This window comes from Nicrophorus vespilloides, unplaced genomic scaffold (genome assembly GCF_001412225.1).
Source record: "Nicrophorus vespilloides isolate i.1.1-1 unplaced genomic scaffold, Nicve_v1.0, whole genome shotgun sequence".
Classification (NCBI taxonomy): domain Eukaryota; kingdom Metazoa; phylum Arthropoda; class Insecta; order Coleoptera; family Silphidae; genus Nicrophorus; species Nicrophorus vespilloides.
In genome coordinates this window covers 3,665-16,144 of record NW_017099104.1, presented here as the reverse complement: position 1 = coordinate 16,144, position 12,480 = coordinate 3,665, and the positions used below count along the sequence as shown (strand labels likewise).

The window sequence follows — 12,480 nt, the reverse complement described above, 5'->3', positions numbered from 1 at the left end:
TTGATGAATTATGCTAAGATACGGTTGTCTATTTGACCATATATAGTCTATATATTATTGTAAGATTTGTTATCTCACAACTTAATTATGATTACAGTATGCACATTTTATAACGTGTTTTATGGGTATACATATTTATTTTACCTAGCTGCATTTATTTTATCCACATTTTATTTCCGACTGTACGTGTAGTAGTAATATTTCATTTAGTGCTATCTACTTGCATTTTTCTTATAAAAATAATTATTTTTTACCGCATTGAAAATTGTTATTAGAAATGTCGTGAGATAAATTGTACAGAAACATGGAACTCTGCAGCTAGACCTGGAAGACAATGGTATCCATTCCATTGATCGTTTAGCTGCAGTAAATTTAATGAAAAGTCATTCACCAGTTAATATTCCATCTACTGAAAGTGCACAAAAAAACAAAGAATTTGCCATGTATGCTCAAATACTGTTCTAGGTGAAAAAAGAAAGAATATATCTTATAACTTTACTAAAAATAGGACTTTACAAAAATATAGCGCAAAAGAATACTGCGATTTAGTTTTTCATTTTTCAATTTGTTTTTGATGATGATATTGTGATATTTATATTTAAAGAGTTTTGAAATGTAGTTCACAATATACATAAATATATAAAATGTTTCGTTTATATTCACAAAACTGGTTGTAGTTTTGTAAATATATTTCAGTCGTTAAAGATTTAATTGAACATCAATAATAATTTATTCTGGTACATTATTTCAATTGATAGAATCTTTCAATCATATCAAATAGGCTATTCCATGTCGACCTGTTATCCAAAATCAATGAGATTCCTCCATATATTAATTTCTCACTACTTTTAAAGAACTTCATTTTTGGGGATTCATGATATAATTTTCCACTCATCGGATTTTAGTTATAATTGGTAAATCATTTTCAGGAGCAACATCATTTTCAATTTCTGTGTTAAAATGAAAACCAAAATTTACCGTATTTCTGTAATCATATCCCAACTGTATATGCTTATATATATTACAGTGAAACCTCGCTTAACGAGTAAAATGAATTATAAGAAAAATGACGCTGTTTCGCGAAGAGCTGTGTGTTTTTGAATATATTAACCATCTTCGATTTTCTTTGTCAACTTTCTTTAAAGCGGACTAAAAATTTGCAATTATAATTTGTTTTTGCAGTAAATGCAATGCAAGCCCGACAACCGAAAGACCGTCTATTGAAAGCCCGACATTCGAAATCCCGAGTGTATCGAAATCCCGACTACCATAATCCCGACAGTGTCTTTTATTATTATAATTTCTACAATAACATTTTTAAATTATTGTACTATATTTTAATAGGTACGACGGATACTGAAAAAAATACTTTTAAGACTTAGGTCGATGGCTGTTTTGGCCGATTATTAATTGTTGTTATTTATTCTTAATAACAATAAATAATATTAATTATTATTGTATTTTTTAGCTCTACAATCTACGAAATAATACACAAAATAAAATAAGTTTCAGAGAATGATTTTATTGATGCATTCCATTTTTATTTACAATAAAAATTAATTAATTTAATAGCACTAGCCATTCACTATTGATACCTGTAACAGGGAATATATAAGAATTGGTCCTTGTCAGTGCAATAACTGGATAACTTACAAGTTCAAAAATTTACTTCTTGGCGTATTGCAACCTGACTACAAGGAATGGAGCACTGAATCCCAATCCAAAGAAGGCAGCCATAACAGCGGTCAGGCGGTACCTGTTGGTGATTTGGAATGGCAAATTCTGAAACACAAATTGTGAGTTGAAAATAAAAAATGAAAAGCTTTTTTTAATTAAAAAAAAATATAAGAATTATTATTGATATAAATCTCTTTGGTCTTAATTCTACCCTCTTTCGTATCAGATTTTCGTGATACATGCGACTATAACCACACGGCTACAGCCGCCTTGTTAATTGGTATTGTTCAATAATGTTGTAAGTATATATAATAGTTTGGGAAACTCTGAAATATTATTCATGGAAATGTATTGCCAACTTCACAATTTAGTTAATCAATAATAAATCAAAAGTAACTAATTATATATCAGTGGTTTTTACAAGAAAGACTAATAATAAATAATTGTTTATGTAATGATCTATATAATTTTTGTATAAGGTTATTTAAATTGATATTAGGTTATGAGTTTGAATAATATAAGAGAAATCCAATTGCTTTGAGCAAAAACCTTTTACAACAATGATTTTATATTAGAAATCTAGTGATCCGCTGGAATATCAAAGGTTGCTAGGTTTAGGCTTAAACAAAACTCGACACCCAGCCTACCTTTCAGATGTTATATAATGGAAGATAGAAACAAATGAAGATACTCACTTCGCCGGGGACACCTCCGTGTCCGCTGTTCCTCACGAATTGGGTGATGGCCTTCCTGGCGAACAATTGGCTCTTTCCAATCATCTTTACAATATCGAGATTTCCTCAAATTTGCTTCACAAAATTTCTGGTGTGCTCGATCAAGTCGTAGACGAAATTGCGACCGATTGCCGGTAGAGGCGCGCCTCGCTCCACACCGCTGCCAACATTTCAACGCGAAATTCAAAAGTTATTTGTGTTACATATCTCGCATTAAGGTCATTAGTTTATTATAAATATAATAATTTATTCAATGACTTAACAGCTTGACCACATTGCAGTAGTCTGTGTGAGAGTGGTGCGTGAACTTCTGCAAGATGTTGTCTAAAGGAAGGATCCTTCTTCGGAAGCAAAACGTTTTCCTCAGATCCGTGCATCTGGAGAGCTCCAACGTTATTCAGACCAAGTGCGATGTTAATTCGCCCAAATATAACGTGAGTAGAGTAGTTTTTTTTCGATGGCAAGGTTAAACCGTGTAACATGCAAACAGATCGTTCATTTCGATAAAGCAATTTACACTTATCTAATTTGATTGTGTAAATAATTTTATGTAATGATACGCTCGTTATTTGTTTAATACATATTCTGCCTACGCAGATTTATGGATCTACATTCAAACATCGAAAAATAATGTCTTTAATTCAACTTGTATGTTGTTTTAAAATATATTTTTGAAATTTATTTTGCAGGAAAACCATGCTTACATGTCAGATATAGTTAATGAGTTGAAGACGAAAACTCAAACTTTGCTGATGGGTGGCGGTGAGAGGGCTGTGAAAAGACACACCGCAAAGGGTAAATTGTTGGTCAGGGATCGCATCAACAAGTTGCTGGACAAGAACTCCGCCTTTCTGGAGTTGTCCCAATTTGCTGGTCATGAAATGTATGATGATTCGATTAACAGTGGAGGCATTGTTACTGGAATTGGTAGAATTCATGGGTAAATATTTTATTTAGGAACATTTAACTTTAAACTTAACATTCAAGTTAAAATAAGTAATAAAAAGTTTAAAGGAACTTCAAAATTTAATTGTTTTGTCAAGATTTTGTTCAAAATAGACATAAGTTATTTTAATTTATTATTTTCTCTATGAACATCATCAATAAGTATTATCATATGATAAGAAATAGTGGTAGTTTATTTGTTCATTAAATAAGAGGATTTTGACTGAATTATTATTATTCATAAAAAAAACGTAGATTATTACATCAAATTCAACCATTACCATATGCCATTAAATTCTACAATATAAATAAACGAAATTTACAAGTCCATATAATACAGTAGTCAGTTAGTAAGAAACTTGAAGAAACAAACATTATAATAACCGCAATAAAAGCGATTGTAAAATAAGTAGGAAAATTTACATAATTCTGAAAAGGTTATTATTATTGACAGTTCGCCACTCTAAGGTTCTTCATTCATAATATAAACGAGAGTCAATAGAAAACCGCAAATATTATGATTTCTTTTCCTCCGTAATTTGCTTCTGCCCATGAATCATTAGTTTCCTGTTTATTAGACTGTTTAGTTGTATTCAACTTTTATTACAATTTTATATTTATTATTTTATTTATTTCTATTTTTTTATAACTTGATCAGCAAAAGTACCAATTCATATTAAAAAAATTATAAAAAAACTTTTCAAAATTTCGAGTTTGATGGGTCTTAAAAATTGGCGACCGCTGATTTATATGATGCATTTAATACATTTGCTACTGTTTTTATTCACAATTATATTTCATATTCTTATTCTATTAAAAAAATAACAATTGGATGTAGATTATTTATGTATACATTGAATTACAGAACGGAATGTGTGATCGTTGCGAACGATGCAACCGTGAAAGGTGGTACTTATTACCCGATGACTGTTAAGAAGCATCTTCGTGCACAAGAAATCGCGCAAGAGAACAAATTGCCATGCATCTATTTGGTGGACAGCGGTGGCGCCAATCTGCCTCATCAATCCGAAGTCTTCCCAGACAAAACACATTTCGGTCGTATTTTCTTCAATCAAGCAAACATGTCTGCAGAAGGCATTGCACAGGTAAAAAATAACGTTCTGTGTTCCAAATTACTTTTCAATTACTAGTTCAATTTCTCAATTAATGTAATCTTCAAATATAGGAATAGAAACGGTTTGGTCGTTGTTATAATTCAGATCATATAAGTAAATCTTTAAACTGTTTGTAGGAGGATATAAACTAAAGAAGTTTAATGTTGTTGTTCGAAGATTGCCGTAGTCATGGGTTCTTGCACTGCTGGAGGAGCGTACGTTCCGGCCATGGCCGATGAATCCATCATCGTGAAACAACAAGGAACGATTTTCTTGGCTGGACCTCCTCTTGTAAAAGCAGCCACTGGAGAAGAGGTAATAAGCATCGCAAACATCATTGAAATTCTTAACATCGAATATTTTAGGTATCTGCCGAAGATTTGGGCGGTGCCGACATGCATTGCTCCACGTCTGGAGTTACAGATCACTACGCTCTGAATGACGAGCATGCCTTGCATCTGGCCAGACAATTAATCAAGAATCTAAATAAGAAACCCACCAATGTATTCAACGAGGCCTTCGAGCCTCCAAAATATGACGCTGAAGAGCTGTACGGAATCATCGATCAAGATCTATTCAAATCATTTGACGTGCGCGAGGTCATCGCCAGAGTGTTCGACGGCTCCAAATTCGACGAATTTAAGAAGCGGTACGGCGAAACGCTTGTCTGCGGTTTCTCAAAACTGTACGGCAAAACGGTGGGAATCATCGGAAACAATGGGGTGCTGTTCTCAGAAAGCGCAATTAAGGGCGCGCATTTCGTGCAACTCTGCACGCAACGTAACATTCCATTGATTTTCTTACAAAACATCACAGGTAATGAGTTTTTAATCATCTAAACAATAGTAGTTTTAACGTTCTGAACGTTTTAGGTTTCATGGTAGGAAAGCAGGCGGAAATGGGTGGAATCGCAAAGAATGGAGCGAAATTGGTAACGGCTGTAGCTTGCGCCAATGTTCCGAAGATTACTTTGGTAATTGGTGGATCTTACGGTGCCGGAAACTATGGTAACTATTAGTGGTATTAATTGTAAACTTAAACTTATATTCTATTGAATTTAGGAATGTGCGGAAGGGCTTATTCTCCGAGATTCTTGTACATGTGGCCAAACTCCCGCATCGCCGTCATGGGAGGTCCTCAAGCCGCTGGCGTCTTATCCCAGGTAGCTGTTAAGGCCAAGAACAAGGATTGGAAGCAAGAGGATGTCGACGAATTCGAAAAACCCATCATCGAAAAATTCGACAAGGAAAGTTCTCCATACTACAGCAGCGCCAGGTAACTAATTAGAATTTCAAAATGTTTACATGAAAATTCTACAATATTTATTTTAGAATCTGGGATGATGGTATCATAGATCCAAAGGACACCAGGAAAGTGCTCGGCCTGAGTTTGGCAGCAGCTCTGAACGCCGAAACAAAAAACACCAAATTCGGTGTATTCAGGATGTGAAAAAAATACATTTTCTTCATTCCTTGCCTGATAACATTGTGTATCTCATATCAAAGCATTTATAATGTTACATATTTTAAAATAAAATTCTATAGCGTTGAAATATAAAGATTTTAAAAGATAATTTATTTACTTATGTAAGATATACAAAATTTAATAATAATCTAAGTTTATTAAGAAAGTAACTTAACCTACAGTAGTTGTGTCTCTTTTCTGTATGTATCTCAGCTGCTTCTTCTTCATCCTCTTGATTTTATTCGTGTTTGTGATGACCTGCACAATCTCGGATTTCTTAGTGTTCTCTTCCTTGCGTTTCATGTTCTCCCTTCGCCTTTCTTTCTTCTCCTCCTTTGCAGCTAACTGAGCTTCCTTTGCTTGCTTTGAGATTTCTCTGACCCTCTTCAAGTCATTTCTGAGTGCCTCTTTACGCTCAAACGAATTCTTCAGACCTTTAACTTTGACAATTCGGGAGAACTTTTGCTTTTCACTTTTCCAAAATCTTCCCGACTTTGGTTGTCCTCGAACTACTGGAGTTCTTCTACAAAAAAAAAATAAACAGAATTAGTATTACTATAAATATTTACTCTCAATTTAAAATCATCTATATTTCAAAAATCCACATTCTGTCTTTCTAAATTATAAATTTATTCCATCAATATCAAACTTAAATATATGAAATGTAGATGACTAATTTTAAATCAATAATTAAATTAGATAATTCTCAAAAAGATTACTAACATTTATGATAAATTTCTGATGAATTTGCTATGGGTCGGCAACCTGCGGCTCTTTGAATGATTAATTGCTAAACAATTTATTGGTTCTAGTTAATAGATATAATTTAAAAAAAATGGCTCTTTGCTCCAATAGGGTTGCCGACCCCTGGGTTAAGCCTTAACTCTCCGATAGCATCTCAATTTGCGGAGAATACGCCGTAACTTTCATTTTTAAACAGGACGAGAGACTCACGTTGTTTAATTGGTTTCTCAACTTACTTTTAATACAATTCATATTAGAAAAGAATTTCTCACAGTAATATGTCGATCCGAAAATCGATAAAAGTCCAAATGCGTATGATTTTAATTGAATGTAAGTGTCCGGTAAACAATTCCACGTTTCAAACACAATCTGATCTTGCGTTTTAAGTTCTTCTATTTCAGACCAGTTCTGTTGTAAAGCAAGGGTAGATTTTTGTCTTTCCAACTCCTCCAGATCAGCTATAAGATATTTAAATTTCGAATTCCACAAATCCTTGTATCTCAAATCCTCTAACTCAAGTTGAAATGCAGCCTCATCAATTCCAACAAAAGGTGAAAAAAATAATTCATCAGGATTAATTTCAAGTGGTCGCAATAAAAATGATATTGTCAGCTTGTTCTTTCTAAACTCCTCAAATCTCCCATTAAATTCAGATCGCATATTTACCACAATTTCTTTGAAAAAAATTAAATTTATAGAATTATTATCAGCTTGTTCTTGTTGATATTCCTTCAACATAGGAAAATGTAACAATTTGCCTTTCTCCAAGTCTGTTTGAAATAAATATAATTTTCGATCAAATGAAATCACTTCTTCTAAAAGCAAAACTACCGTATTTCCCTTTTCCTGAAGTTTCTTATTTAGTGTGTTTAAATGGGAGGTCATATCCACCATAAAATAGAATTTTTGTAACCAAAGAGTATCTTCTAATTGCGCATATTGAGGGTCTTTTTGGCTTAAGAACAACTTAATCTCTCCAAGACAGGTGGCAAATTGCTTCAACACTGCACTACTATAAATCCATCTAATTCTATTATGCAAAAGGAGATCAGAATATTCACAATTTATTTCATTAAGAAGTTCACTAAATTGCTGATGATGTAGCTGTTTTGCCATTATTTTGTTAACAATTTCTACAACCAAATCCATCACCACTGTTATCTCCATTGGAAAGGTTTGTGCACACAGTATCTCTTGATGGATTATGCAATGAAAGGAAAACACATCATGAAAAATGTGTCTTTTAAATAAAGAAACAAAACCTGTTTGTGTATCTTTCATGTTCGGTGACCCATCAGTTACAATAGATATTATTTTATTAATATCAATACCCCTACTTTCAAAGCAAGTAATAATAGCAGATTCAATGTATTCTCCACAGATTTGTCCTGTAAGTGGCAGTATATCTAATAATTCTTCTCGAGGTCCTTGAGGGGTTATGTATCTACAAATAAGTACAATCTGTGCATTGTCATCAACATCACATAATTGGTCACAGGCAATTGAGAATAATGGTGCAGAATTTAGATCTATAACTTGCTGAATTGTTATATCTTCTGCCATTCGTATAGTCCTGTCCCTTACAACTTTAGCAGATAATGGCATGTCTTTTATTTTTGTAATTATTTGCGATCTGTTTTCAAAATCACAGAAAAGATATTCAGACATTTTAATGAAACAGTCTTTCAAATATTCACCATCAGTAAATGGTTTTCCTCGTTTAACAAGTTCTTGAGTGGCGACAAAGCTAGCAACAGTTGTATCTCTTGATGCTTTTTTAGATTTATTTTCCAAACACTTAATTATGTTTATCTTGCATTGCAGTTCTTCTACTGCTTCTTTTCTTTCATCTCCCACTGGATATGCCTTATCAAATATATTGTGTTTATTTAAAAAATGTCTTTCTATATTTGATTTTTTATTGTTTGAAAGCCTCTCATGGCATATTAAACACATTGGTAATCCTTCTTCATTTTCTACAAATGCATAAGTCTCAGTCCATTCGCTTTTAAACCTACGGTTTTCTTGCTCTATCCTTCTCTTCTTTGTTGACATTTTAAATACTACAAAAATATTTGTATTTTGTTAATATTTAATTTTAAGTTAAAAATAATATCATTACCTAACAACTTCACTAATATGCAAAAAGTGAGAAGATTTTCAGAATACACCTACTACACTATATGTAAACACAATGGACGTTCAGTTAGACAAGCGTTACCGTAGCCTAAAGCAACGACGTTAATATGCCCAAACCAACAGCATGATCGTAGCGCTTCAGTAACGTTACCGTAGCAATCGCCATCTTTGCTAGTTAAATTTACTTTGGTTATCCAATACGGTGACAGCTAGTTTACGCGGAGCGGGAACTATCATTTTATATCTTTTTTTTTTATTCTAAACATTATATGTAAAATGTCATTAATTTATTTAGGGTTTTAAACTTCTATTTTAATAAATAATATTAATATATTATTTAAAATAATATTGTTTAATAGCGAAAAGAGGAACAATTATTAATTCAAAGAGCCGCAGGTTACAACAACATGCTAAAACTTTTATGTATTAAAGAAACTTACTTGACTTCAGGAACTTTTTTGTCAACATCTTTTGACTCTTCGATTTTCTTTTTATCGCCCAATATATCTTCTAACTTAACTACTTTATTCGTTACTTTGGCCATGATTTATCCAATAAAGTAATGTTACTACTTTCAACACGTGTAAATATACCACTGAAAGTTACTGAAAGATTGAGGTTAAGTCATTTGACAAATAAAACCAAAACTAAAGTGAAGTGAGCTACAGACGAGGTAAAGATTTTAACAAATTCTAAGAAAATCGAAATATTTCAAAATTCAATGAATTCCAAAAACATAATACTATAATTATTAATTATAACGATAAAATAAATTTATTTAAATTTGTTGTTTATGCGTTTTGTCTTTGGGTTGGCAATGTTTGCCAAATTAATAACAACAACTGTGTACAATAGTGTGACAGTTCGTGAGTGGATGTCGTGATAGCAGGTCGTGTCTCGCATGAACATTGCGTACATATTTTTAAGTGCGCGTGATTTGTAAGATGCACGAGAAGTTTTCGAGTGGAAAGGGGTAGTGATATTTAATTGATACGGGAGATAAGGGGTGAACCTATCAGAAAAAAATGGCCAAGAAATTAACGGAGGAGATGGTTATCGCGAGGACGAAGATCTCGGACCTCTCCAAGATCAAAAGATTGAACTGTTGGTGAGTGATGAACAAATAAAGACAGTTTTATTTCTTAATCGTTTTATCTTAATTCTATTCTATCTTTCTTCCACGATCAGGGGCAGCGAACTGGTGGATGTTTCACTATTGCGGAGGATGACTGCAGTTGAAGTCCTGTCACTAAGGTAAATTGCTCATTTCAGGATTTTCATCTTGAAGACTTAAAGACGAAGTACATACTTTTTTAATATATAAAGCGGTGAAGCGTTGAAAATCGTGAACGTACTCGACAAAAAAAAACTTTATAAAAGGAAATCTAATAAGAAATCATAAGTTCTTTGGTCATGGTAATTATTAGATCCACGTGATCATATGCAACAGTGTTTCCAAAGATGCTCTTTTTTTCTAGAATTGTTTTTTACCGTTTATTTTATACTAAAGTACCGGTCACGCGCCGGCTGTCATCGTGTTTCATGAGAGCGAGGAAGGGACAGCTTCTTCCACATTGAAATAGTCATTATTTTTACCTTTTCCTCATTATAAAACGCATCTATTGCTAATTGCTGTTTGCAATTACCGTTGACCTTTCTGTCTACGAACACGATCACTGCACGTTACTTAATTAGCTGTTATCTTCGCCAGTCCTGGTGTCATTGTCGCAACTGTAAATGTAGTTGTCGCTGTTACCTTTTTCTCTCTTCTTGTTGCACAATGAAAACCGTTACCTCGATTGTTTAGGATTTAATTCGCTTCTCGTGCGTGTACACCGATCTCACACTGTTTCAGGTGGACGTATTTTTTTTTTCAACCAGAAAATTTGGATCACAAATCTCTCGGATGGATGCGTTTGCTGTGCTTTCAGGAGGATGCACATCCTGAAATGCACTTGATCGTTACATTTTCTTCAAACACAACAAACAAAATTTTATTGGGTGTTAACATATGTTATGTCCGTTTTTTCCAAATGAACTCTAGAGGGACCAGAAATTCCTAAATTTCTAGACCCAATACATTTCTAGACTACTGAATCACACAACTACGTCAACTGAATCAACATCGTATCAAGATGCATTATTTGACATACCAACCAAATTAAAGGATAGTTGCTCTATCCTTGACATTTCCTAGAAAATTATAATAATGCCCGACTAGGGATGTTGTAACACGATAACACTCGTGTACATAAAAAACACAAGATATACCAATCTTCAACCCGCTAGGGCGTGAGTCCGTGACGTGGGAAGGTTCAGGGCGCCACTTCCTTTTTATAGAGAGGAAGAACTCTAACAACTGCTTCCAGATCAGCAACTTCTTCTCCGACGGTGGGCCTTAGCTCCTATAGAGCACCAACACCGTCCTCTTGGAGATTACAAATATATCAGAATATCTTCTTAAACTGGAGACCTCAACCGTCTTCTTTCGCGGTTCGCTGCGGTCTCCCCGAATTTTTGAAACATAGTTGCAACGTGGAGCGCACTTGCAGCGTTGTCGATTTTACCACGTTACAATGTTCTAAAATATATCAATAAACTAAATAAATATTAATAAACGGTTTTATTTTATGACACATCAATTATAATAAATAATTACTAAACAGAAAGATTGGTTTTCATTAAGATTCGGATTCCATTAAAAATGAGTCATTAATATTCTATATTTGTCAATTGTCTCATAACTCGTATGAAAATTTCTAAAAAATAGTTAATAACAGTTGAAATTATGCACGTTTTCTGGAAATATAAATCTGTTAGCTTAGATTAATTGATTCTGTTATTAATATTTATTAATGACAGAATCATTTGTAGATCATTAAAATAGTTTTTATTTATATAATTGAATGAAAAATCTTGTTTTATTACGATTTGATTCTAATTTAACGTTTTTGATGTGTGATGCAGATCTCCTATTACATAATGTTAGCTAGCAAGGATTCCTATAAAAATGAGTCACCTGTTATTCTTTATTTGTCAATCATGACAGCAACATTTGCATCTGCTACCAAACGTGTGAATAGCATTAATTAGAGCGAAGTTAATAATATACATGGTTTTTAATATCGTTTTACAACAACGGAAAAGCATTCTATTCTATTATATAATATTAAAGAATGCAATGAACTTTATGAATTTCATAACAATTATTTAATAGAATTTACATTTTCTTATATAATATTTTTATATAAAAAACAAAATATTAGATTGCAAATTTTATAGCAGAGGTTTAGCTAATTTGTGGCTTGCGCTCGTTTTTTGTTTCTTTATATATTTGGGGTTCGACTAACATTTTAAAATTTGCTCAAGTCAAATAAAAGGTGGAGCAATACTGGTTTTACCAGCGTTTCTCAACCCATATTTGTTTGTAGTTATACTGCGACTCATTTTTTTCATCAGTTCATTTCGCTATCCTTTAAAAATTTAATACCATCCAATATCTTGGATATTTTCTTTAGTTTGAATTATTTTTTGTTGTTAATATTTTTTTGGATACCTTCTATTATGTAATTTTTTAAAACCGCATAAAACTAAATCAATGAGTTAGAATATACCGAAAATCGCATAAAAAAGGGTTTATTAAATTTCAGAAAAATAATTAT

General features: G+C 32.8%; 3 protein-coding genes across 5 annotated transcripts; 1 reads left to right on the top strand and 2 right to left on the bottom strand.

The window, feature by feature from the left end:
* Positions 1-1,502: 1,502 nt before the first annotated feature.
* On the bottom strand, positions 1,503-2,560 carry LOC108564017 (cytochrome c oxidase subunit 7C, mitochondrial). Its single transcript, XM_017922886.1, has 3 exons — positions 2,373-2,560; positions 1,654-1,782; positions 1,503-1,595 (listed from the first exon to the last, which is right to left on the bottom strand). Exons 1-2 carry the CDS (start codon positions 2,454-2,456, stop codon positions 1,666-1,668), a joined length of 201 nt encoding a protein of 66 aa, XP_017778375.1. The 5' UTR covers positions 2,457-2,560; the 3' UTR covers positions 1,503-1,595; positions 1,654-1,665.
* A 41-nt stretch (positions 2,561-2,601) lies between these two features.
* Positions 2,602-6,022, top strand: LOC108564016 (probable methylcrotonoyl-CoA carboxylase beta chain, mitochondrial). Its single transcript, XM_017922885.1, has 8 exons — positions 2,602-2,845; positions 3,101-3,351; positions 4,222-4,462; positions 4,649-4,786; positions 4,837-5,287; positions 5,344-5,478; positions 5,533-5,746; positions 5,803-6,022. Exons 1-8 carry the CDS (start codon positions 2,729-2,731, stop codon positions 5,918-5,920), a joined length of 1,665 nt encoding a protein of 554 aa, XP_017778374.1. The 5' UTR covers positions 2,602-2,728; the 3' UTR covers positions 5,921-6,022.
* Positions 6,023-6,025: 3 nt separating this feature from the next.
* On the bottom strand, positions 6,026-9,445 carry LOC108564014 (coiled-coil domain-containing protein 86). Of its 3 annotated transcripts, none has more exons than XM_017922883.1 (3): positions 8,802-8,983; positions 6,916-8,742; positions 6,370-6,458 (listed from the first exon to the last, which is right to left on the bottom strand). In XM_017922883.1, the coding sequence occupies exons 2-3, from the start codon at positions 8,732-8,734 to the stop codon at positions 6,445-6,447; spliced, it is 1,833 nt and encodes a 610-aa protein (XP_017778372.1). In that variant the 5' UTR covers positions 8,735-8,742; positions 8,802-8,983; the 3' UTR covers positions 6,370-6,444. The 3 variants fall into 3 exon arrangements, 2 of the variants coding, with proteins under 2 accessions (XP_017778373.1, XP_017778372.1); XR_001891119.1 differs by having other exon boundaries at positions 6,383-6,458; positions 6,659-8,742; XM_017922884.1 differs by lacking the exons at positions 6,916-8,742; positions 8,802-8,983 and adding an exon at positions 9,259-9,445 and having other exon boundaries at positions 6,026-6,458.
* Positions 9,446-12,480: the final 3,035 nt, after the last annotated feature.